This window comes from Megalobrama amblycephala, linkage group LG10 (genome assembly GCF_018812025.1).
Source record: "Megalobrama amblycephala isolate DHTTF-2021 linkage group LG10, ASM1881202v1, whole genome shotgun sequence".
Taxonomy (NCBI): domain Eukaryota; kingdom Metazoa; phylum Chordata; class Actinopteri; order Cypriniformes; family Xenocyprididae; genus Megalobrama; species Megalobrama amblycephala.
Window position 1 is genome coordinate 27,205,468 of NC_063053.1, and position 26,603 is coordinate 27,232,070.

Genomic DNA, 26,603 nt, shown 5'->3' on the forward strand with positions numbered 1-26,603 from the left:
TCAAAACAAACATATAAAAACAACTTATGAAAACTGATCAGAGAGAAGTCTCTTTAAACACCTCCAGGGTTTCCTTTATTTTTACACTTAGAGTATGTGGAGGCAAAATTGCACAAACCAAGCGGCTTAAAATAACAAATCATTTTTTGGACATTTTAGGTGCTGAAGAACATAATGTGTTAAAAATAACAAGAACTAAAGTTTAATGCTATGATAAACAAAACAGATTATTTCTGAATGGCTTCAGGAGCAGAATTTAGCAAGACTGGAACAGACTTGTAAAGCGCTTAATGCTGAATTTAGTGAACAATCGTTCAAATGAATGACTGGAGGCAGTGGAGCTCACCTCGTCTGTACAGACGACACATGATTTGGAATGCTCTCATCTCTCACCCTGAATCATGCCCCAGCTATGTGCACACTACTAAAACACCCAAAACTAAAATTTATGTTAAATTTGTCCAGTGTAGGGATGTCAAAAACAAATACGTTATAGTGTCCTGTGCACTGACAACTATATAAGCATTCACGATGCTATCCAGATAGTCCGCTTGCTGACGATACTGTGATTTCAGTCAGGCTATTTTTAATTGCAGGCTATTTTCGCTGTGTATAAAACATATAATACGCTTCAAATAATTATTCATATATGTAAATATGCATTACATTGATGATAAGATAAGACAATGTAGCTGTTGAGGGGGAAAAAACCTAATAAATCATACCCGTCACAGCAGTAGTGGTCCCCTCCACCATGTTTAAAGCTTATGGCATGCCCATCTCGGGAATTTGGGTATTAAAATTATTTCCGAACTTCCCAGTGGAAAACGCAACATCAGAGGGCGTTCATGTGCAATTTTTCCTTTTGGAATTTTGGATAATTCCAATTGCACGTGAAGGCAGCAGAAGTCCATACATTTAATTTAAACGCGGACGAGGCTTTCCTTATTTCTTTCTCTAATGCCGCCATCTTTATTTGATCAATTTCCTACAGCATGCTGCCAGTGACCCCTACTGACCTCACCAGAAAAAAAACTCAACACCACCATCTAGTGGACTGAAAAAGACACTGATTTTATTATTCTACCAAAAAGTTAAATTCTCATGTGCAATTTCAGCAGTAGGGGGCATATACACTCATGATGGAGGTGGAGAGAGAGTGAGCAAGCGCGCTGGAGAGACCTAAGCGGGAAGGCCTGAAAATGGACACCAAGGCTGCTTTGTTTCTGCTCCATATGCGAGTAACATTGTTTTTAACAGAACCAAGATATGCTGTTGTTGTAATGTTAGCTATAGTAACAGGACTGTTTTGAGTATCATTTTTTTGTCTGGAGCTGGTGTGCTGCAGGCGACTAACATTGAACTCTTGCTTGTATTTACTCTTGTGTACTGTATGTTGATTTTTTGTTCTTCCTTGACGTTCATTCGTAATTTTCGCTTAATTTTTCACTAAGCATTATTTTGCTTTGCTTCAGCTATGATAAAGAGACATCAACTCTTGCATTGCATGTTTGTGCATTTTGGGGCCGGAGCAATGAAGGGAGGGGTGTGTTTGTTTGAGTCGATTTCAATTATCAACAATGTTTCAAAAATAATCGCTTACTGCCCCTATAATAATTAGCTGATAGCTATTAGTTAAAAACAGAATGTCAAAATGACATTTCATCAAAATAAAAATGATTATTTTGAGTTCAAATACTCGCATATTAATTATGGAGTGCTGCAAGGATCTGTGTTAGGCACTGTGCTATTTTCAATATATATGCTACCACTTGGTAATATTATAAGAAAACATGGGAATAGTTTCCACTACTTTGCTGAGGATACTGCAGCTGCTAGAGTTCTTACCGGGTCAAAATAAATATGATCATATAACACCAATTTTATTATCTCTACTAGGGGTGCCGCAATATACCGGTATTGACGATAATTGTGATATTCAAAGCATGAAATATCAATATCGTGTTAATTTAGGGTGTGACAATATACCGGTATTGGCGATAACCACAATATTTAAAATGAATAGGACGCTTAATATATCATGACATGTAAATACTCCAGTGCCAGTACCTGGTTGACCTCTCAGGTGGCAGTATTGCACCTTAATGCTGACACCTGTCAAACAAGAAGACGCAGCGCGTGCAGCTATAGAAGAAGAAGAACCATGTCATCCGAGCGGGAGAGTGAGAGGCTCTGTCCACACCCGAAATAAGTAAGATCGACAGTATGGGAATTTTTCGGCTTCCAAGAAAACAGCCCAATCTGCAGGATTTGCCTAGCTACAGTCAGTGCGTAGGGTGGCAACACCACCAACCTTTTTACCCACCTCCATGTCCATCACCCTGTGGATTACGCCATTATACAGAGAGTAAATTGCGATTATTTTACTAGTCATGGAATGGGAAATGTTATATTAACCTGTTAACAGCGATTTTCTGTGTTCATATATTTAAATAAAGTGTGATTCTTTTAAAGGGGTGGTTAAATGCGATTTCACTTTTTTAACTTTAGTTAGTGTGCAATGTTGCTGCTTGAGCATAAACAGTATCTGCAAAGTTACAGCGCTGAAAGTTCAATGCAAATGGAGATATTGTCTTTTAAAGTTAAATGCCTACAAACACGACCGGTTTTGGACTACAACAGGTTGGTGACATCACAAACCCTGCAAAACACACCCCCGGGAACACGGCAGTGACAGAATATCTAAACACTTTGACACAAATACAAAATTAAATACCATTCATAAACGTCCTTTAAAAGCCGCAATTGCGATTGACCCTCTTCATCTGGGTCTAATTCGGGCTCAATTTGATACAGGAATATAAACGCCATTATTTACATTTTGACTGAAGCAAAGAATGGTAAGGGACGTGTCGTTTCCGGACGCTTCAGCGAATCACGACACACTGGTCCCGCTACCAACCTGCTAACCAATCTGAGCACATTGCGTAATTTGGAGGGAGCGGCTTCATAGAAGCAGGAAGTGAAACGAGCCGTTCATATGACAATGGAAACAGAGGTGTAGAATAAATGTAAACTATATGAAAAATACAGCGTTTTCAAAAAAACAAAGCATTAAGACATGTTAAACTGTGCCCCAAGAACACAATCAAGCCTAGAAAAAAAACCACTTAACCACCCCTTTAATAAGTACTGCGTTTTCTTTACTCGTCTTACTCAGCGTGATGTAGCTATGCATGCAGTTATATGCCCACAAAATTCAAGACCCCCAGCCCTAATCTCTACACTGGTTAACTATAAAGCTATGTATCAATTATAAAGTATTGCTACTGACCTAAATGGTTTAGCTCCTGTGTAGTTAACCCAATCTTCTACACCCTACAGTCCATCACGCTCTTTAAGATCACAAAACTCTCGACTTTTGGTAGTGCCCAGGATATTTAAGTCCACTAAAGGAGGGAGAATGTTTTCACATTTGGCTCCTAATCTCTGGAATAGCCTTCCTGATAATGTTCAGGGCTCAGACTCAATCCCCCAGTTTAAATCTAGATTTAAATCATCTCTTTGGCCAAGCATTCACATAATGAATCTCATTTCCTTGTACTTCAGTTATATCAGATCAAATGCACATGACGAACAGCAGCTCTGCTAATTATTCTCCATTTACTTTTCTGTTTTATCTCAGGATGCCCATCCTGAGGTGACTAGAGAATACATCAGCTCCAGTTGCTATATATCCTAATCATTGTTAACATGTATTCATTACTTCAATAAGCTCATTTTTTCCTACCTTAAATTAATACATTGCTTAAATTAATGCATTGTTAGCTAACTGTGTGATTTGTATATGTAAATGTCTGAAATTATATAAATTGGACACAGTCTCCTCTGATAACAGATTACTCTGAACTGAAATGCTGACATGCATTTTCTGTAATCCTGCTTTGAAACGATATGTACTGTGAAAAGCGCTATACAAATAAATGTGAACTAAACTGAACATTGACACTAGGCATAGGAATTATAAGAAATGTAACAATTCTGGCTCTGATTATGATCTTACCTAATAATTCCATTCATAATCTTATTATTTATACTATATTTGTAGGCTATATTGTAAAGTTGTGTAAAATAGACTAAGTTGTGGCCTAATGGTTAGAGAGTCCGACCGAAGGTCGCTGGTTTAAGGCTCAAAACCTGCTGGAAATGTAGGTGTAGAAGTGAATGAACAGCGCTCTCTTCCACTCTCATTACCCACAACTGAGGTGCCCTTGAGTAAGGCACAGACCCCCAATAACCGCATCAAAAATGGCTGCCTACTGCTCCTGGTGTGTGTGTTCAATACTCACTGCTGTGTGTGTGCGCGCATAAATTCTGAGTATGGGACACCATACTTGGCTACACATGTCATTCATTCAGTCACAAACATCTAAAATGTCTGTTCTCAACTATACTTTCTACACAATAATTTGCTAGTCAGTAGGGGTGTGACGAGATGGGTATCTCACGAGACGAGACGAGACTCGAGATTGAGTTCACGAGACGAGACGAGACAAGATTTTTACACACTATTTTTAAGAAATCCTCAATGGTGAAATTCATATTCTGTAGGTGTATTTTATATGTTTTAACTAATCATCTTATAATGAATGTCATTCAGTTCTACTTTCTGAGTATGAATTATCATATGCAGTAAAAGACAACAATACTCAAGTACTGTAAAAGGTTTTGCCACTAACTCAACTGACTGACTTCTCTTCTGTATGATTTCAGTCTCTTTTACAACTTTTGACCTCCTAACTGAACTCCTTTCCACAAACTGATCATAGAAATAAAAACAGTATAAATAAAAATGGTAACACTTTACAATAAGGTCTCATTTATTAACATTAACATATTAACCATCATCAACTAACAATAAGCAATATAATTTGCTACAGTATTTATTAATCTTTGTTTACCGGTATGTTAGTTAATAAAAATAGTCATTCGTTGTTAGTTGATGATAGTTCACAGTGCATTAACTAATGTTAACAAATGAAACCTTACTGTTTGTGCTTAATAAGATTAAGAGAAAACTGTTATTCGTTTTTATAGTAACACTTTACAATAAGTGCAACCATAATCGCACCCTCTCAATATTCAAAGTGCAAATAATACCAACTTTTTCTTTGATATAGAGCTAAGAGATGGTTACAACTACACTGCCCAGCCTAAAATAGCTTTCATATTGAGAGATATTTGCATGCATCAGGGAGCCGCTTTCAAAATGCGGGGTATCGAAATCATGTTTGAATGCGCGCTTGTGTTTACTTTCACTTTCACGATCGCGCGTAACTCTTTAAATATGGAGCGGCGGCGACCGTTATCCAACTTAATTAAATGTTTTTTTTTTATTTAAACACAAAGCAAAACGACAGTGGAGGCGTAATGTAAACGTAGCGTATTCTTTCCTAATCATCCTAACACTCTGTCATGGCAGCATCAGGAGACTACTTTTTGCCTCGACGAGAAATCTCGTCACACTTTAGTCTCGCGAGATCTCGTGACACAAGATCTCGTCACACCTCTACTGGTCAGTGAGTAAATCATAAGGGTCATGAAACTCATAAGCTCATAGTAATTTCAGAGTCATTTGCCCAGTTCTCAAACTTAAATGTTAGCTGCTCTGAAATTTAGTCACTGATGTCAACTATTTCTAAAACCCTGTCATACAAAAATACCATCATAGCAGTAGGATGGTTGTAATCAGAGGAGAAAGCCAGTACCAAAATGGTAGCACACTGGTGTTCTGTCAAGACAAACTAACAACGGACAAACTGCTTATGAACGTGAATGTTTTGAATGATCCACTTAATATGCTCTCAGCTTCCTGCATCCACATTTGGGAGTATGGATGAGTAAAATGACTGACAGACAGAAAGTGCATCTGTTAAACACAGAATCTGACTGTGAGTCTAGGGCTGTTACAGAAACAAATGTGATATATCATGACATATAATTAAAGGGTTAGTTCACCCCAAAATGAAAAATTCTGTCATTAATTACTCACCCTCTTGTTGTTCCAAACCCATAAGACTTTTGTTTATCTTTGGAATGCAAATGAAGACATTTTTAAAGAAATCTGAGAGATTTCTGACTGTCCCTCCATTGAAAGTCTATTCACCCAAAACTCTGACGTTCTAAAACAATCATAAAGAAAATAAATCGAGTGGTTTAATCCACATCATCTGAAGAGACATGATCACTTTATATGATGAACATTTCATTTAGACTTCAATTCTCATATAAACATTGATCAGTGAGTGAATGTATTCATGCGAATGTACTCAATTGTACTCAATTCATATGGATTTATTTTACACTCACTTTATGAATGTTTTAAAAGTCAGAGATTTTGAATACCCTCAATGGAGGGTCAGAAATCTCTCAGATTTCATTAACAATGTCTTAATTTGAAGTTTCGAAGATGAAAGCCTTATGGCTTTGGAGCGACAAACTGGGGTTTCTGGGGGATCGGGGAGTCGGAGTGCCGAATTTCTCTTTTAGTGTTTGATAGGGAGCAGGCCCCCCTCGGACCCCCTCTCTGACCAGGGCCCTTAGAATGGTCTTAAGGTCATTGCACACTGAGTCCGAAATTCGCATGCGAAACTTTCGCACCTTAAAAAATAAATTTGACCTCACGTTATGTCAATCGCGTTTGCACACTGCCTCCGAAACTTTCGTCCGTCAAAAAAATATTCGGATCAGGTTCGATTTTCTGCGTTTTTCGCATCCGTGGCACGCATTTTGAGAGACGTTTTGACAATTCAGAGCCACCGTATGCGAACGCTAAAATCCAGAATGCCATATGACAAGTTCATCCACGTCTTCTACAGCACAAAACAGCAGCACTGAATGACAAACAACGTGAAGAATACAAAGAGACCGAATATAAAGACAGATTGTGCCAGTACTAAAGCATCAAACAGAGCCACTGACATCCTGAAGTAAACTTTGAAACGCTCGGGATAATCCCGCAGCTCCTTGATGAGGTGAAATCTCCTTTCTCTCTATGCAATCTCAGGATTGAAAGGACCCAATATTTCCTCTTTCGTTTTTTAAAAAGAGAGGAGATAATTAATCGTGCTCACTGGTTGAAGACTTCATTTTGTATTGTTTTGCGATTTGTTTTGCAATTTTTTCGCAACGCATTCATTAATACGCATCGGACTCCGTGTGCGACAAATTTTTAGGATTGCGAATATGAAAAAACGCATGCGAAAATTTCGGACTCAGTGTGCAAAGTCCTTTAATCCTCCCCCCGTTACAGCGACCCTGCATGAGAGCGAGTAATTAATGACAGAATTTTCATTTTTGGGTGAACTATCCCTTTAAATAATATCTGCCAGGTAGAAGCATTTCCTGCCATTCTACAAAAGAAAAAGAAAAAACACACAATTGAAACACCTGCAAAGTTGGGATCTCAGTAAACTCACCCTCCCTCACTCTCTGCCTCTTCCGAGCTTTGTCCTTCACTTCTAGCTGGGACACCTGCTCTTTTTCTCCTGGCAGGAGTTCGATGAAGTGGACTTGCCTTGCGAGCAGCAATTTCTTCCCTGCTTCGGCCCCTCAGTTGATCTCTGACATTGTCCTGTAGGTGTGGAAGTGCATCCTTCAGTGCTTTTACCTCCTCTTTGAGTTCAGACACACAATGGATCAGAGCACCCAGCCGATCCAGCACTTCTGCCTGGCCCGTCTGCAGACCCAGACTGCCTCCCGTGTGATCTGCATTGCTGCTCAGGGGTAGGACTCTGCCACCACCTGCTCCAACTTTCCGGAAGCAGACGATCGCAAAGCTGATCCCAGCAGCCCCTGCCAGAACTCCCAAAGCCAGAGCCCTGCTGTCAGCTTGAGCCATCCTAAACTGCAGAAACAAGGGGAAAAAAAAAAAAAAAAACACACACACACACACACTGATTAAACACTTCAATACACATTAAGTATTCTGTTAATATTTATGAAAACAAACAAACACATGATCCTAAGGGACAGCTGATTACACAAGAAGATCCTTTCATGGTTATAATTGAATAAATAATCAAAACTTTAGGTTAAAAATAATAGGAATCAATAAAGGAAAGTTTATATTTTATTTCAACATTTTATTTCTCCATAATTTAACTTTTTTTGCAGTTCAATTAAATAGCCCTGCACTGTCAAATAAATTTTTAACAATGTAAAGAGGAACAAAACTGTATTTGTATAGTTTTTTGACTAAATAAATATATATACAGGCCAGGTAAATTTAAAAAATAAATACCTAACCAACTACTTAAAATACTTATAATTATATTCATACAGAGAGAGAGAGAGAATATACACTGCCCAGCCAAAAAAATAAAAAAATAAAAAGGCAAATACTTTAGGAGTCTATGACTATATGTCTATGTCTATCATTACTGCTGTGATTATTATATTTCTAGCATGTTAGTCCAGACCTTATATTCATTGAAAGTCTTTGAAAGACTACGGAATGTTGACATCATCCTACCAGAAGTGACAGCGTTTGAGGGAAAACAACAGCACAAATATCAGTAAGTGGGAATGGATGTATTCTGTGATATTTTGAGGAATTAGATGGTTTATTTCACTCTAAAACATTCCATCTTGTTTGATGAAATTGCAAAAAAAAAAAAATAAATAGATAAAAAATAAAATAATAATAATAAATATTAATATCAAAATATCAAAAGATGGTTAAATATATCAAAATTAACAAGATGAAACTCTTATGAAGCTGCCAGTCTGTCAATGAGCAGTGTCTTTTTTTTTTATTTATTTTTTTTTTTATGTAACATTGAATAACGTTTAGCTTAGGCTTGACCAGAGTCAAGTAAACCTTTCCACAGATTTTCTTTCCCAGACAAGTGTCACATTATTTTCACATGAGAGCAAAAAAGAGCAGCAATAAAAGCAGCAGTGATAATGAAAGCACATAATTATTCTGATACAGTCTCTTAATCCACCTTAAACATAAGTTTCATAGTTCAGAAAGAAAGGGGGGAAAAATATTACATTTTAAACAGAAGCAGTGGTCATATTAGTCAAGCTGTCAAGGTCTTTACGGGCAGTATGCGATCTGTCAAACGTTATATATATAACACATATGTAGCGGAGGAAAAAAAACTTCCTCAGAACAGAGCAAGCCCCATCAGCAAAATTATAAAACAGCGACATTCGAATAAAAATAGCAGCTTTACCTGTATAAATTCTCCTGAGCTTAGCGGTGCGTCTGCAAAAACAGTCCGTATCGCTCCAGTGCTCGATACTGAAGGTTCCGTCCTCCTGATACTGCAATATACAGTACAGCTTTAGTTGAACCTTAATGTTTCAAACAACCCTTTGCAATAACAACGATAGATGATACCATTGTATCGTGTTATTTATTTTTAAAATTACACTCTTAAAAAGTAATTTATGTAATATTTAGTTTTTACATGGGAACCTGAAACAAGGTAGTAACATGGTCTTGCTGTTATTCCTTTAAATAGCAGCTACTGTATAGCCTACATCTTTTTACTTTGAATTATATTGCCTTTATAAAGAGGCACCATCATTAAGAAACCTGGACAATGTTAATGAACTGCCAAAAACAGATGAAGCAAAGAATCAAAGTTCATTAAAATCACTCATTAACAGTCACACTTGTACTCTGCATGTGCACTGTTCATATACATACACTACTTTACAACAACAAAAACACTCCAAAACAGACAACTAGAAAATGTACAACTAAATTAGCTTACAACTAAGCTCAAAAACAAGCTCTTCCTGCCATTAAATAATTTGTACGACATATGTGCATAAAGAATCTCTTGAGCACAATCCTGTATACATATTCCAAAAAATAAGACCAAAAAACCCTGACAAAAGCAGTCAAAACAATGTTAGTGATTGAACTTACTGTAATGAAGCAGATCTGTGGCCTTCACTGCTGTGGAGTTCAGTGCTATGGTGTGTTTCTCTAGTCTATAAACACATGTATCTGATCAACCTTGAACTGTGATTCAGCTGTTTCAGCTGCTCTGATTGGCTTTTCGCATGTTTGCACAGACATACTTTAACCCTTAAAAGGGCAAGACCATAAAGAGTCATCAGAAAATTAATTTATTGCTATTTTCCATCTTCTTAGGACACAAATAATACAATTTCATGATTTTTTAAAAAACATGACTTTTATTTTTGATTTTAATGTTTGTATCTCACAGGTCACATTGCCCGTTTGGGGGTACAAATTAAGTGAAAACAGAATGCTTGTTTGGCCGTGCGTATTACAACATTATAGCCACATTTTTAAAACCATCTCTTATAACTCATAAACATTCTTTGTAAAATTCTGTTGAACAATAAGTATAATGCCTATTTATGAATATATTGTATAATACTGTATAATATTCAATAATATTATAATAATATTTAATTTAGTAACAAATTTCTAGGGCCTATAAATTATCAATATGACCAAAACATTGCTGAAAACCCTGTTGTACACAATCTACTTCATGCCTATTGTCCTCTGATTGATAGTTCATACTTTTTTTTTAAGTAAAGTCTTTTGCTCAGAAATCTTTAATGATTGTAATGAAGTAAATGTAAGATAAGATAGAATAAATGTTTAAATTAAAGCTGCAAGCAGCGATGAAAGGGCCCTTGCACCCGGGCTCACTGCCACCCATTGGCATCAGGAAAACAGTGAACAGTGGGCGACATGCATGTACTGTAAGCAAGTGAATACAGAATAATGGCCAAGTCATTTCAAAGTGCCATACTTTCTGCTGCCAACAGGTGGCGCTTTGACCGTAACTGAATATTGCCATGTTGATGTCTTCAGGCCAGGACTATTATCAAACATGTGAAGTTTGGAGCAGATTGGACATTGTATGCCTGAGTTACAACAACTTCCTATTTTGTAGAATTAATAGCATATACGTTAGCACTTAGCCAAGAGTTGAATGATTTAACATGTTTCTAGTATGTTTGATACTTCGTGGCATATTGAAATTTGTTTCTGGGAGTGAGTTAAAGTGTAAAGCATGCCATTTCCTGTTGCCAGCAGGTGGCACTGTGACTGACTGAATATTGGCATATAGATGTTTTTATGCCAGGCCTAAAGACATCTACATGACAATATTCAGTTACGGGCATAGCGCCACCTGCAGGCAACAGGAAATTATATGTTTTAAACTGATTAACTCCCCATAGACATTTAACCACATCATATTAGTTCAGTCTAATCTTAAGGCTTTAGCCATGTTAAATTGCAAAGACCTTGAGTTTTTGTTGAACGGTGTGTCTGTGGTGGCCTGACAAAGTCTGATGTTTCGCCATGAAAGAGAAAGCTGTTGTAACTCAGGGATACAATGTCTGATCTGCCCCAAACTTCACTTGTGTGATAAGAGTCCAGGGACTCTAATAAAACACGTGAAGTTTGGGGCAGATCGGACATTGTTTGCCAGAGTTACAACAACTTCCTGTGTCATGGCGAAACATCGCTAGGCCGCTAGGCCGCCAAGGACAAGGCCTTCAGCGAAATCTCTAGATCTTCGCAGTTTAATGTCTCAAAGGCCTTTAGATTAGACTGACCAAATACGATGTTGATCTGATAAAAGCTCTGGGAGGAGTTTGTTAAAGTACAACGTCTGGGAATGGCAAAAACTGACAAAATTTTGCAGAGAAAATTCAAAATATCTCACTTCCTGTTGAGTTTACATATTTTGCACCCAGGGCTTTTTTGTAGGTATTGGGATGTTACATGCATCTACCGAATTATACGTGAAACGTAGCACGAAGGGCGCTTAATTGAAATTTTGTAGGTGGCGCTATCGAGCCATTTTGCCACACCTAATTCTGAAACCCATATCAATTTTTACCACTTCTGACACGTGTGCAAAGTTTCATGAGTTTTCAAGCATGTTTAGGCCCTCAGAAATGTAATTGATTTTGGAGAAGAAGAAGATTTGGCCGAGCAATTACAATAGGGTCCTCACACCATTGGTGCTCGGGCCCTAAAAATCTGGCTATAATGTTGTAATACGCATTGCCAAACAAGCATTCTGTTTTCAGTGGATTTATACCCCCAAACAGGTAATGTGACCTGGGAAATACAAACATTTACAGACTAATTATGATAAATGTAAAAATTAAATTCATAAAACATAAACGTAATAAGCTAACACTGAACAACGTTTTAAACATAAGTCCCCCCCAAATATTGTAAATATGTGAAATGTATCAACTTTTATCAGAAGGTTAGTAGATTTCCCCTACAGGTGGTCATGTTTTTTTTAAATGCTGCCCGTAAGCTAAACAAAAATAATTCTGAACAAAGACAGCAGATCTAAATATTCACAACAAATACCCTTTCAACATGAAGCAACTGAGACCCAAACTTGCCCTGCCTCAACCCACAGCCTCTCAAATTTTTGTATCACCCAGGTCACGTCACCCCTTTTAGTGTTAATGACACTTCACTCAGTTACAGCATAATACATATCTGTTAAATTTGGAATAATTATGATTTTTAATGCTTTTGAAAGAAGTCTCTTGTGCTCACCTCGGCTCCATTTATTTAACTAAAAATACAATGAAAATTGTAATATTGTGAAATATTATTACAATGTAAAATAACTGTTTTCCATTTGAATATATCATAAAACTAATTTATTTCTTTGATGGTGAAGCTTAATGTTTTTGTGGAAATTGTGATAGACTACCATTCAAATGTTTGGGCTAAGTAAGATTAAAATGAATTTTAAATAATTAATTTAAAATTAATTGATTATATTTTATATATTTATTTATTCAGCAAGGATACATTCAATTGATCAAAAGTCAAATTAAAATTATTCTAGACTTCTGACTGGTAGAGTATGTTTTTGGCTATGTAAGCAGCCTTGAGTTTTGGAGACTTACAGTTTTTCTTGATTGTTTACACACATTTTCTGAAAGCATGCCTCATACTCTCAGAACTCTACACACAAATCAAAAAACACACACACAATGGGCAAAACCCCTCAATTCTCCTGCAAAATGAAACTTTACATTCAAAACAATGTTCTTTCTTCTCAAAATGGTATTTTGTTTTCAAATGACACACACAAACCATCATATGAATAGACATTTATAAGAACCAGTTGAACACTGATGTGCTCTATGTAAAACACTATGATGAATGGAAAACACTTCTCCATTCATCATAATGACTTTGGTCTTTATTTGGTTCAGAGTTACACTTACTACAGACAGTACATACATAAGTGTGTTGTAAAATATTTGTAGTATATATATATATATATATATATATATATATATATACACATACACATACATACATACACACACACACACACACACACACACATATATATATATATATATATATATATATATATATATATATATATATATATATATATATATATACACATACATACATACATACATACATACATGTAATTGTAAAAATGTGTGACAGGTGTTTGCCCATGTGATGAGTCAGTGTGCATATTTGAATGGCAGTGTGTTCCTTGTGAAAACAAGTGATTTTTCTGCCCGAAAATTGTGCCAAATGCAGAGAATTGTGTGTAGTCTTTTGAAAAAAGTGTGTTTTAGAACTGCAATGTGAGTGTAAAGCAGGAATTGTGCTTGTAGTTTAGCAGAATTGGTTCAGGGGGTTGGTGCATGAGTTACATGTTGTGGTCATTGTGTCTCAAGTACCAATATTTGTGTGTAAACAATTGAGAAAAACTGTAAATGGGGAAGGATGCTTTTGGGTCCAGATGGTGTAGTTACAGCATCTACCAGAAGGGGTCTAATACTGTAATGTTAACTGATCAAACTTTTACCCCCTGGTCAGATCATGTCATATTTCAATGTTTTCACACTCTTGAACTGTCCAGTTTTGTTATGTCTGTGCCCACTATAGCATAGTTCTTTGCTGCAAGGTTTAGTGTGTTCAGAGGTGCTCTTCCTCATAGATTTGTTGTAATATTGTGAAATTTCAGTTGCTTTGAGATTGAGACTGAATAGTCTTGTCATTCTGACCTTTATGGTCACAGAACTGCAGCCAACTTTTGCACCATTCTCTGTAAACTCTAGACACTGGGATGCATGAAAATTCCAGGAGATCAGCACTTTCTGAGATACTTAAACCAGCGCATCTGGCTCAAACACACATTCCATGTTATTCCATCGCTTTGCTTAAACAAGCATTTAATGTTAAATTAACAGGAGGTAACTATAAATACCATGAATGAAAATCATAAAAACAACATATTAAATCATGTTAATTTAACAAACATATCTTAAACATATCATTTTAACACATCCTATCTAAAAACAGAGAGTCTCTTTACTCTCATACTGAAACCATCAGTCTATATCCAAAGGCAGCTTATTCCACTCCTTTGCACATGAATATTTAAATAACCTTTGACCATACAGTTTCTTACAACATGGATTAAGATCTATAATACTCTGTCCGGTAAAAGGCCCATGTCTGACATTAACCCGAGAAAAATAAGAGTTACAGTTTTTTTTTTTTTTTTTCAATTGCTAACATACTTTTGTCCAATCTGTAGTCACATTTTCAAAACTCTAAAAACAATTAGCACAACGTCCATCTTTTGTTGCAATTCCTGTTGTTTTCACACAAAATGCAGTCAATTAACACATTTCTATAATGCTTAAATTTCCTTTTCATACAAGTTTACCCCAGAACAAAATCATGGATCAAATCCTTAAACACACCATGCCAGAAATTAAGACCTAATGTTCCAATCTTTAATAGTATAAAACCTATAAAATGTCTGCAACAACAACAGCTCAAAAGTATTGAATATATGTAAAGGAGGCCAGCTAGTAGTCACTGTGCGAGTAAACCTCACTCCTCTGGATGCTCTAGCGACTGACGCTAGAGGTTGCAGCCTTTAGCCTCCTTGTTAGAGCGTCCAACTCCCATGCCAGAGATCCAGGTTCGAGGTCTGTGCAGAGCAGGGGCAAGTAGGACCTGGGTGAGGGGTTTTATACATACATATTTTATATATATATATAAGTTCATTATAAGTTCTTTTCATTACATGGACACAGTAAAATAGGACTCTTTGAATGGGTTTTGTTCAGTGTGGATGAGAACAGAACAACTCAGAGAAGCAGAGAGAGAGAGAGAAAAAATGTCTGGGTGAGGGAGAGGAATAGTTGGATCAGGACAAGGGAGAAGAAGAGGTATGGGAGAGGAGTAAGAATGTGTGTTGGATTGTGCATCTCTATGGTTTTACCCGTTACACATGTGGAACCTATGAAAGCTTATTTCTGTCAAGGAAAATAAAATAAAAAAGGTAATTGTGACTTTTTAATCTCACAATTATGACTTTTTTCTCTTAATTCCTAGTTTACATCCCACAATTCTGAGAATTGTGAGATCATGTAAACTCACAATTGAGAGGAAAAAAATAGAATTGTGAGATAAAAAGGTCTATGTATGTTGGATTTGTTGTTGATCAACATCATAGTGCATATAGGGCACTAACTACCAAGGGGACACCATCCCACCCTCTATGGGGGCAACATCAACACCACACCCACCCTCAGAAAGCAATTTCAACCAAGGGGCCAACTGAAGTTCTGCATAGGGGACTCATTCGACCAGTGGTTGCCCTGAGCAATTTGGTTACTTTCTTCTTCTTCTTTATTTCTACTGTACATTCTATAATGTAATGACTCATTCACTTTTAGATAGTATGTTGCTGTTGCCAAGAATGCACACATTTAACACTCAACCAAAAATGTAGAATGGCTTTCATGTAAGCATTCTACTTTTATTGCAGTAAAAGGAAACTGAATTATAAAAATAATGGATTTCATATTCTACAGGTAGAACCGAAACATGTAGTTTTCGTAATGCCATCAACTGTTAATATTTTGACAGTCATTGCACTACGATTGACTATGGCCCGGTTTCATAGGCAGGGCTTAGACTAAGCTAGGATTAGGCCTCAGTTCAATTAGGACATTTACAGTTTTTCTCAATCGATTTGACACATTTCTCCAAACTCAGATCACTGTTCTCAAAACAGTTAACACAGTGATCAGAACACTTTGTAATTGTCCTAAACAGTTTGTACGTTTTCATTCATTTCACACAAATTGCAAATCACATGAATTTTCTAAAATCACATGAATTTTTTGAAAGTTCTAAAATGTTTTCATAATTGTTCATACATCCAACCAAAACTTTAATAAATCAGGAAAAAACGATCACAGGCTTTACACAATTCAGAATTGTGTCCAAACACAACAAACAAAACCCTGGAATATGTCATATTATAAAATGCACTTGGTATGTTTTCAGTTAGCCCCAAACTGATATGTGCTTGATTAATAATACACAACACAGGACATTCAATTTTGCCAAATGTTTACACATTTATCACAATAGGGAAAATATAAAAGGAAAAGAACTGAGCAAGAAAATATGCAAGAGAAGAGGGAAATAAAGAAGTGTAAGCGTAAAGGTGGTGGTGTGAGTAGAGGAATGGGTGTAATGAGAAGAAAAGGAAGAGTGGAACATATAGAAGGAGATCACACTTGAGGAGAGAGGGGGAAATAAAAAAAAGGATTGGAGAAGAGCTGAGTACAGTGGAGGGCATTGGTGTAGTGGAAAGAGCAAGAGGAAAAATTGTAAGAAGACATGGACATAGTGAAAGTGGAAAGCAGGGTGGAAGGGGAGGGAGGAGAGTGGTGTTTAAACATACATATAAACAAATTTTATAAATATAGTTGTTGAGATAATTGAAACTTTTGCTCAGCAATTTGTATATTCTCAAATGTCAGGGTGGCACAAGTGCAAATATTTTATTATCAACTGACAAGGTAATGACCTTAAGCCTGATACTGTAATGCAACATCCAGAGGACCCCAATAGATCATTGTGGCAGAGTGAAAAGAGTTGTAAATATCTATCAAATACTGATAAAAACAGCTAATTTCATGTATGAGTAGATATACAGTGGGTACGGAAAGTATTCAGACCCCCTTAAATCTTTCACTCTTTGTTATATTGCAGCCATTTGCTGAAATCATTTAAGTTCATTTTTTTTCCTCATTAATGTACACACAGCACCCCATATTGACAGAAAAACACAGAATTGTTGACATTTTTGCAGATTTATTAAAAAATAAAAACTGAAATATCACATGGTCCTAAGTATTCAGACCCTTTACTGTGACACTCATATATTTAACTCAGGTGCTGTCCATTTCTTCTGATCATCCTTGAGATGGTTCTACACCTTCATTTGAGTCCAGCTGTGTTTGATTATACTGATTGGACTTGATTAGGAAAGCCACACACCTGTCTATATAAGACCTTACAGCTCACAGTGCATGTCAGAGCAAATGAGAATCATGAGGTCAAAGGAACTGCCTGAAAAGCTCAGAGACAGAATTGTGGCAAGGCACAGATCTGGCCAAGGTTAAAAAAAAAATTCTGCTGCACTTAAGGTTCCTAAGAGCACAGTGGCCTCCATAATCCTTAAATGGAAGATGTTTGGGATGACCAGAACCCTTCCTAGAGCTGGCCGTCCGCCAAACTGAGCTATCAGGGGAGAAGAGCCTTGGTGAGAAAGGTAAAGAAGAACCCAAAGATCACTGTGGCTGAGCTCCAGAGATGCAGTCGGGAGATGGGAGAAAGTTGTAGAAAGTCAGCCATCACTGCAGCCCTCCACCAGTCGGGGCTTTATGGCAGAGTGGCCCGACGGAAGCCTCTCCTCAGTGCAAGACACATGAAAGCCCGCATGGAGTTTGCCAAGATGGTGAGAAATAAGATTCTCTGGTTTGATGAGAACAAGATAGAACTATTTGGCCTTAATTCTAAGCGGTATGTGTGGAGAAAACCAGGCACTGCTCACCACCTGTACAATACAGTCCCAACAGTGAAGCATGGTGGTGGCAGCATCATGCTGTGGGGGTGTTTTTCAGCTGCAGGGACAGGACGACTGGTTGCAATCGAGGGAAAGATGAATGCGGCCAAGTACAGGGATATCCTGGATGAAAACCTTCTCCAGAGTGCTCAGGACCTCAGACTGGGCCGAAGGTTTACCTTCCAACAAGACAATGACCCTAAGCGCACAGCTAAAATAACGGAGTGGCTTCACAACAACTCTGTGACTGTTCTTGAATGGCCCAGCCAGAGCCCTGACTTAAACTCAATTGAGCATCTCTGGAGAGACCTAAAAATGGCTGTCCACCAACGTTTACTATCCAAATTGACAGAACTTGAGAGGATCTGCAAGGAGGAATGGCAGAGGATCCCCAAATACAGGTGTGAAAAACTTGTTGCATCTTTCCCAAAAAGACTCATGGCTGTATTAGATCAAAAGGGTGCTTCTACTAAATACTGAGCAAAGGGTCTGAATACTTAGGACCATGTGATATTTCAGTTTTTCTTTTTTAATAAATCTGCAAAAATGTCAACAATTCTGTGTTTTTCTGTCAATATGGGGTGCTGTGTGTACATTAATGAGGAAAATGATTTTAGCAAATGGCTGCAATATAACAAAGAGTGAAAAATTTAAGGGGGTCTGAATACTTTCCGTACCCACTGTATATTTACAAATATTTGGTTGTACCACCTGACAAAAAAAAAATATATAATAATTTTAACACTGAAATGTTATGAAAATTGTTTAAACACATTGGTTATGACTCAAAAATATGCATTATATCAGTTGAAGCTTTATTTGCTCAAAGACCCATATAACAAAACCTGTTGGAAAAACATTACAATAAACGTGTATTTTCGTTAGTGTATTTGTACATCTACAGCTGAAAATGTTCTAAAATCAATAGACAATACGCCTGTTTTGATGTTAATATTTACTTTTAATAAATGCATTACTAGAAAAAAAATGCAGTGTTTTATTTTGCAGTAAAGTTACATTAACTGTTTGGCAAATGTAAGAGTGTTTAGATTACTGTTAACTGTTTTGAGAGCAGGTACATTACAAAGAAATGTGAGAAATGTGTCAAATCAATTGAGAAAAACTTTAAGTAACTTTTATAAATGTGTCCTAGAAAAAATTACTGGTTTGCATCTTGAGACAAAACAATGGAAGTGATATTATTTAAGATATGTCAGTGCAAGTTGCTTTCCATTACAAAAGCTCAAATATGCATTTTTGTCTAGGACTAGCTTAACCCTTGTCTGTGAAACCAGGGGTATATCTGTTCATGTTGGATAGAAAACTAGTTCTAGTGTTTTGACAGAACAACTCGATTTTGAATCAGGTTTGCTGTGTTTTGATAAAGTTAAAATATAGAAAAAGGTTTTTAGCATTTTGAAATGTAGAGTTTGTATTTATTTAACAAAATATGGTTTTGCACAGAAAATTAACTATTTGGCTAATAGTGAGATGTAGGTGTGTTGCTGTGTTAAGAGTTTAGAAAAAGTACTTGAAGCATTGGGTTAAATGTTTGCCCAACCTGCTGGGTAGTTTTATTTAAACCAACTATTGTTTAAAAATTGCTATATGGCTAGCTTAAAATGAACCCAAAATAGTTGGGAAATTAAAAACCAGATGCAATTAGAGGCAACAATAATAGACAAAAGGTGAATGTTTATTAATAAGCTTTAATATTTTATTAATATACATTTAATAGTTTAATAGTTTATTAATATAAATTTATTAATAAGCAATTTAATAAATGTTTATTGTTTAATAATTATTCATTGAACATTAATAAATGTTCATTTCCAACATACTTTGGGTTAATTTTAATTAAGCAATACAGTAATTTTTAAACAATAGTTGAGTTAAATAAAACTACCCAGCAGGCTGGGTTAAAACAACCCAATTGCTGGGTTAAAACAACCCAATTGCTGGGTTTGTCCATTTTCAACCCAACTTGGGTTGTTTTTAACCCAGCATTTTTTAGAGTGTAGAATAAGACAATATAGAACTGCAATTCTGTTGTAAGATATTAATTGGATTTCAGTTCACCCTACTGTTAATCTAGAGCAGGGTTCCTCAAATCAGGTCCTGCCCTGCAGTATTCCATCCCTAATCAAACACACCTGAACAAGCTACAGTAATCAAGGTCTTCAGAGTTTCTAGAAACTTGCAGGTAAGTGAGTTTGGTTGGGGTTTGAGCTAAACTGCACATCGGTGGCCCTCCAGGGTTGGATTTGAGGAACCCTGATCTAAAGTGTAACAAAAAAAATTTAACCATGTCAATAAAAGTTGAGAAATGCAACTGTTACAAACAATGTCACCAACTTTGTAACACTAATCATGTTTTAAGCAGAGGCTGAATAATAATTATAATAGCTTATAATAATAGCTTATAAATCACTTATGCTATTTTACCAAATATTGGATTCAATCTTTTTGTCAGCTTGTCTTCTTTCAATTAGGACAGGTTTTGTGTTTATTTTCGGAATAGATCGATCGTAGGCCTCATTGATCTGAGCCTCACTGATTTGAGGATAAAGTTCATCTCTGTGCAAAAGAGAGCTTGTAATACTCAAAATAGTTTGTTTGTGTACATGAACATGTGTGTATGTGCACAAATGCACGATTATGCATTTATCCACACATGCAGAGGTCTGATTGCCTGGCAAGGCCAGACTGATATATCTTCTACAAGATATATCAGTCTGGTCAGTCCGCCCTCCGTCGCGATTCGAGTCAACTCCAACCGTACCGCGCAATCAGATTTGTTTACTCTAGTGCGGCAAAAGTCCCTTCAATATCAACAAAGACTGCGCACAGGAGACCCGAGAGTTTGTTCTATTCAGCCGTGAATTCAGTTTTAAATGACCAAAAACACATTAATTATTTACTTTTCACTGTTGACTCTCTTGTAGCTTTGCTAACGTCATATCCACCCTTCTCTGATTGGTTTACTCCACTTCCTGTTTGCTCGGATTTGCTCCGCCCTAGAAATCGAATTGATTCAACGGCCGACCAGACTCATCCGCTGGTAAGAGGGTCTGAGGCCTTTATTTTTTCACATTTGTATATATGTGAACATGAACATGATTAACACGCTCCTGAACACTAATCGTTTCTCTGATTTTCGACTCTCCCATTCATTTTCAATGGGTTGTCATTTTTGACCAATATAAGCTCAGATCAATGAGGCCTATGATCAATCAGCTTCAAAAATAAATACAAAACCTGTGCTAATTTAAAGGGGTGATGAACTGAGAAATCAAATTTTCCTTGAGCTTTTGACATATAAGAATACTATACTTATATGTCTACTATAAGAATATTATAAGAATATCCTGTAAGTTTCAGAATTGTAAACTTCCTTGTTAGTCCAATAAAAGCTTTAATTGACACCAGACCCAGCAAACGACAGGTTTTTCAAAGTGGGGATCTATGACGTCAAAGGGCAGCAAGCACCGCCTCCGCAGAAGATGATCAACGCCTACTTCATCACTGCCTGTTTAGCCCCGCCAACCGATTCACGCATGACATGCAAAAGAATAGGTAGCCTAAGTAACATAGGCCTATGTGGTGCTAAACCAGATCGAGCTACCAAGCAATAAACATGCCGTTGAGGATTACAAAATATAGTGCAGTGCCTGGACTCGACAGTAATGTGACAACATGTAAGTAACTGTATTAATTCTAATGCCTGATCTGATGTGATTCATGTACAGTCAGATGTTCTTTGTGTGTCAGCAAATCAAACCAGTGACTAAATGTCAGCTTGCATTGTTTCTCATAGTAGGATGAAAATAATCTGTTATTTAACGGTGATTAAATTATATAAAGAAAGCGATCAAAGAAAGCCCCCTTTGCAGTCGTTGGTGTAGCACGAGCTGAAGCTGTCAATCAAACAGCACAAGTTTATCTGACTGATGTGCAAAACTCCCGTTTTATTCAACAAATCTCTTAGTTATATCGTGTTTGCACTGTTAGTGAAGATGAAAGCATTTGTTAGTATACAGAAATTGAGTTTTAATGACGAGATCACTGCTTTCATGCGCTCGACAGCATGTCTGTGGTCAGCTACACTCTCAGAAATAAAGGTACAGAAAAGACCAAAAAAAAGGTACAAATGCTCGTCGCTGGGGCAGTACCCCCAAGGGGAACAAACTTGTACCATATAAATGGGTACAAAGAAGTACCCCTACAGTTTGTGCCTTTTAGGTACAAATATGTACCTTTGAGGGTACAAATGGCTCATCGCTGGGGTGGTACCCCCGAGGTACAGCAATGGTACCCTTTTATATTGTACCTTTTGAGAGACAATTTGGTACCTTAGTAATACATTTGTACCTTAATCCACTGGTACAAAAATGTACCCCATTAGATGGTACCAATTTGTTCTCGTTAGGGGTACCACCCCAGCGACGATGCCATTGTACCTATAAAGTGGCAAAAATGTCCTTGATAAATAGAAAAGAATGAGAGCAAAAGAAAGCAATGTTTTGTTTTCCCACAATCAATGATTTAAAAGAAGTTAAACTGTACAAATTAAAATACTGGAAAGAGAATAACGACGGCACACCACAATCTTCGTTTGCAATAAACTTTAATAAACAAAGTTTTTCACATTTAAACAACTTTAATAGAGAATCACTTTATGAATGCATTACTTACTGCAGTGTAAAATTTCCTAATAATTTACTCACCCAATGCCATCCAAGATATCCATGTCTTTCTTTCCTCAGTGGGAGAGAAATTTTGTTTTTTGAGGAAAACATTTCTGGATTTTTCTTCTAACAATGGAGTTCATTGGTTACCATCGTTTTTAAGTCCAAATCAATGCAGTTTCAAAAGTCTTTGAAGTGTTTAAACGGGCTGTACGCGATCACAGCTGAAGAAGAGGTTGTTTTCTAGCGAAACAATGTCAGTTTTAAAAAGAAGAGAATGTGGTGTTTCAATATTAGATGCTCCAGTCTTAGAAAGAAAAGACCAAACTAATCTGTGGTGGACAGGACAAGTTTCACACCTAGAATATATTGTCCACAGCACATCAGGCCCTCATCCACAGGAATGGTTACTCTGTCAATCTCGTAATGATGTACTGTGATGTTGTGCTCTTCAAACTTCCAATGTAGATCGGCTGTGGTCTGGTCTTTGATGCGGTCTCAAAACTGCTGCAGAGGGATGCAATAGTGGCTCCACGCTAAGAGATAAGGGAAAAAATAAATACATTTTAGGAGTTTATAATGCATCAAGACATCATTACAAAAATAACGGTCCATGTAAAACTTACCGGTACAAAATTAAATTGAAGGAATGAAATTTCAGATTTAACATTGCATCGACTTCCAGGCAACGGTGGCAGAAGATATGCAAGAACAACCATCATTGTGTAGCACTTTTTAATCTGAAAATGAATGAAAACAGATTAGAGATGCAACAAATGTTTAAGTGCAGGATTAAGAGTAGGGCTGCACGATTAATCGCATGCGATTGTCACGCGCATTTCGTCAGTAAAGTCGGTTCCCTGATTACCGCTAAATCGCCATCACCTGCTTTCAAATGGAGCGGCATTTAATAGACAGAGACTGACAAGCCACACAATATCGCGTTCATTATCGAAGGCGATTCATCTGCGATATGAACGCGATATTGCGTTTTTAAGGTTAAATAAGTTAGTAAGGGTGAAGAGGTTTTTTTTTTTTTTCATTAAGACTTGAATGTGTACCATTACCATTATTATGCATTTACAGCAGCTCCATAGATTTGCACTAAAGAAACCTAAACAGTCAGAGATCAACATGTGCAATTACCTGCATCTGTCCTCCTTCACGTCAAGTCATATTAATGAATATTTGTTATGATAAATTAAACAAGAGATGTGCGTGTAAGTAAAGACTTCACACTTACATAGTATCTGCTTGGTCTTCCATCCCCTCTAAAAGAGAAAATTACTCCTTTCCAGGGTAGAATCAGCTTTCAACTCCTCAGTCTTTCCATCTGTTATTTATCCAAAAGAGGAAACCTTTTCAAAATATATCAGTATCAGCAAATATATCAACTTTTGCATTGTCTATTAAAATATCTTAAAGGGATATTTCACCAAAAAATGAAAATGTTATTGTTACTCCCCCTCATGTTCCAAACCTGCATGAGTTTCTTTCTTCTGCTGAACATAAAAGATATTTTTAAAGAATGCTGGTAACCAGACAGTTGACGGTAGCCTGTGACTTACATAAATGGGAAAAAAATCTGAAAATCCAAGTCAATGGATAGCACCAAGTGTCCTGTTACCAACATTCTTCAGAACGTCTTCTTGTGTGTTCAACAGAAGAAACTCACACAGGTTTGTAACAGTATGAGGGTGAGTAGAATTATTTTTTTTATAACTTTATGTAAAAGAAGAAAATAAGTAAAGACTGAAATGCAATGAGACCTACACACACAGCATATCCGAGCAGCATTAGTACTCAAGCCATTGTGGGAGTCCCCTTAGATGTTCATCTTCACTGCTGATTAAATCAAAGAACAAAAAATTTAAGAACAAAGTATTGATCTCAACAAAATACATTCATTTCTAATATCTATCAAACAGTCAGATGATGTTGTAAGCTGCATGTTAATAAGAAATTTAGAGGCCAGCTGACAACAACCAAGGCATAAGATAGATTGACAGACAGAACATAGATTGCAAATTATATTGCCTAAAAAAGTCATCTAAAATATCCTCACATTAAAAATACATTTACTATACAAAAAACAAAATACGTTACCTGGATTTGACGGCACTCTTCAGCATTTGTGGTAGGGCTCCTGTGCTTGACGTGAAATCGGTCAAACCTTCATCTCTGTCAACATCAAATCAAATTCTTGACAACGTCCTTGAAGAAAATTCATACCGTAGAAAGTAATGCGATGAGAACAGACAACATTTCACTCGGTCAACCGCAAAACACATCACAGGAGCACTGTGAACGTACCTGATGCAGCAAAGCAAACGCTCCACGTTAAATCCTTCACTTATAATGCACTCTTTTAGTTGTTTATAATGATATGGTGTGCTGGACAGCTTGTCGTGCGCTCTGCCTGGCTAACACTTCGCTAACGCTACACTGCTCGACGCACGTCGCCACTCTCCAACTAACTTAATTAACAACATATTTGTTAGCTAACTATTTCTATGATCGTTTTTTTCAGCACTACGCATTTTAACAAGTATTATCTACCGTAACTTACGGAACGGTCCAAAGCATCGCGATTCCCCTCAAACCAGGCCGGAGTGAAAAGAGCGCGATCCGCCGCAGTTTGAAAAGACGAGAGGCGTGACGTGATTGGCCGACAAAAAACAGCCGTTTCGTGTAATAAATTGAAATATATATAATGTATATTTATTTTTATAAATGATTATTCATTATTTATAGAGCTTTTTATGTGCTACCATATGAAATATATGTATTGTTTTTATTTTCATAAACACAAACTGCCCGCCCAGGAGATAACACATTTATTGTGTCAATCTGTCCAAGGCATACCACATTTACAAATTATGACAAAGGCTCTATCAGTCTTAGAAAAGGCACGCATAAGTAGCTGCTACCCCAGAGGATTGTGTACCCTGTAACTTGAAAAGTACTTCTTAGTACCCCACAGGAAGTGTACCCTTTGACTTGAATAAGGTACTTTTTTGTACCCTACAGGATGTGTACCCAAAAGGTACTTCTAAGTACCCCATGGGAACACGATAGGACCTTTAATGGTACATTTGTGAATGTTGTACCTTAACTATTACTTTATATGACAATGTACCTTTTCAAAGGGTACATATATGTACCTTTCACCATGCATATTTCATTGTGTACCCCTTTTCTTTGGAAAGGTACTTTTTGGTACTCAGCTGGATACATGTTTGTTCCTTTGCTGGCACATTTGTGAAATTTGTACCTTAAAGTACTTAATTGTACCCTCACTGTACCTTTATTTCTGAGAGTGTATAGTGTTCATCTCTGCAACCTTTCATGCCACAATCTAAATATAATGCCATAGATATAAATGTAATGCAACACTTTTCACGTTTACTTAACCTTGAGAGCTGTAATAGTAAAAACGTGCTAAAAGAGAGAGTAATACTTCAATTCAATTTTAAATGGAAAGACGTTAGCCAATCACAGCAGTGGGCATTTACACTGAAGTCTCACAGCAGACACGCCCCTTAAAACAGAGCGTTCAAATCAGAGGGCTAAAATCAGGGTAGGAAAAATGCCTTTTATTTATAAATTGTGACAATTTAAAAGCATACTAACATTATAAGTGCACCCCAGGATACATTATAAAACAACGCAGTTCATGACCCCTTTAAAAAAACAAGTTGACAAAAGATTGAATCCAATATTTGGTGATAAAATAGCATAACAAGTGATTTATAAGCTATCTTGGTAGGCAGGTAATTTTTGACTGGGAACACCACAAGTGTGACTTTATGCCTTTTTGTAATAAACATTTTACATTTACATTTACATTTATTCATTTGGCAGACGCTTTTATCCAAAGTGACTTACAAGTGAGGAATACAACAAGCGAGTCGTCATGACGAGGCAAATAGACAAGAAGTGCTCATAATACAAGTTATAGGCAGTGCTCAGAGTATCCTAAGCTACAATAGAG

General features: G+C 36.8%; 1 protein-coding gene and 1 long non-coding RNA gene across 6 annotated transcripts in view; both read right to left on the reverse strand.

Annotated features, from left to right (window-relative positions):
* Positions 1 to 9,964, reverse strand: part of LOC125277248 (regulator of microtubule dynamics protein 2) — a 54,306-nt gene extending 44,342 nt beyond the window's left edge. For all 3 annotated transcript variants that reach the window (XR_007186859.1, XR_007186860.1, XM_048205596.1), the window contains exons 1-3: positions 9,908 to 9,964; positions 9,204 to 9,294; positions 7,440 to 7,867 (exon numbers count right to left, since the gene is read on the reverse strand). Coding sequence is in view for 1 of the 3 variants with exons in the window: in XM_048205596.1 (XP_048061553.1) it covers positions 7,440 to 7,861 (422 nt within the window). In the remaining 2 variants the exon portion in view is untranslated. The remainder of the gene's footprint in view (positions 1 to 7,439; positions 7,868 to 9,203; positions 9,295 to 9,907) is intronic.
* Positions 9,965 to 23,029: 13,065 nt separating this feature from the next.
* On the reverse strand, positions 23,030 to 25,929 carry LOC125277250. 3 transcript variants are annotated; one of them, XR_007186865.1, is made up of 6 exons: positions 24,923 to 25,929; positions 24,716 to 24,790; positions 24,383 to 24,454; positions 23,853 to 23,942; positions 23,236 to 23,349; positions 23,030 to 23,145 (listed from the first exon to the last, which is right to left on the reverse strand). It is a non-coding gene; the product is annotated as an uncharacterized LOC125277250 (long non-coding RNA). The 3 variants fall into 3 exon arrangements; XR_007186864.1 differs by having other exon boundaries at positions 24,716 to 24,823; XR_007186863.1 differs by having other exon boundaries at positions 24,716 to 25,929.
* Positions 25,930 to 26,603: the final 674 nt, after the last annotated feature.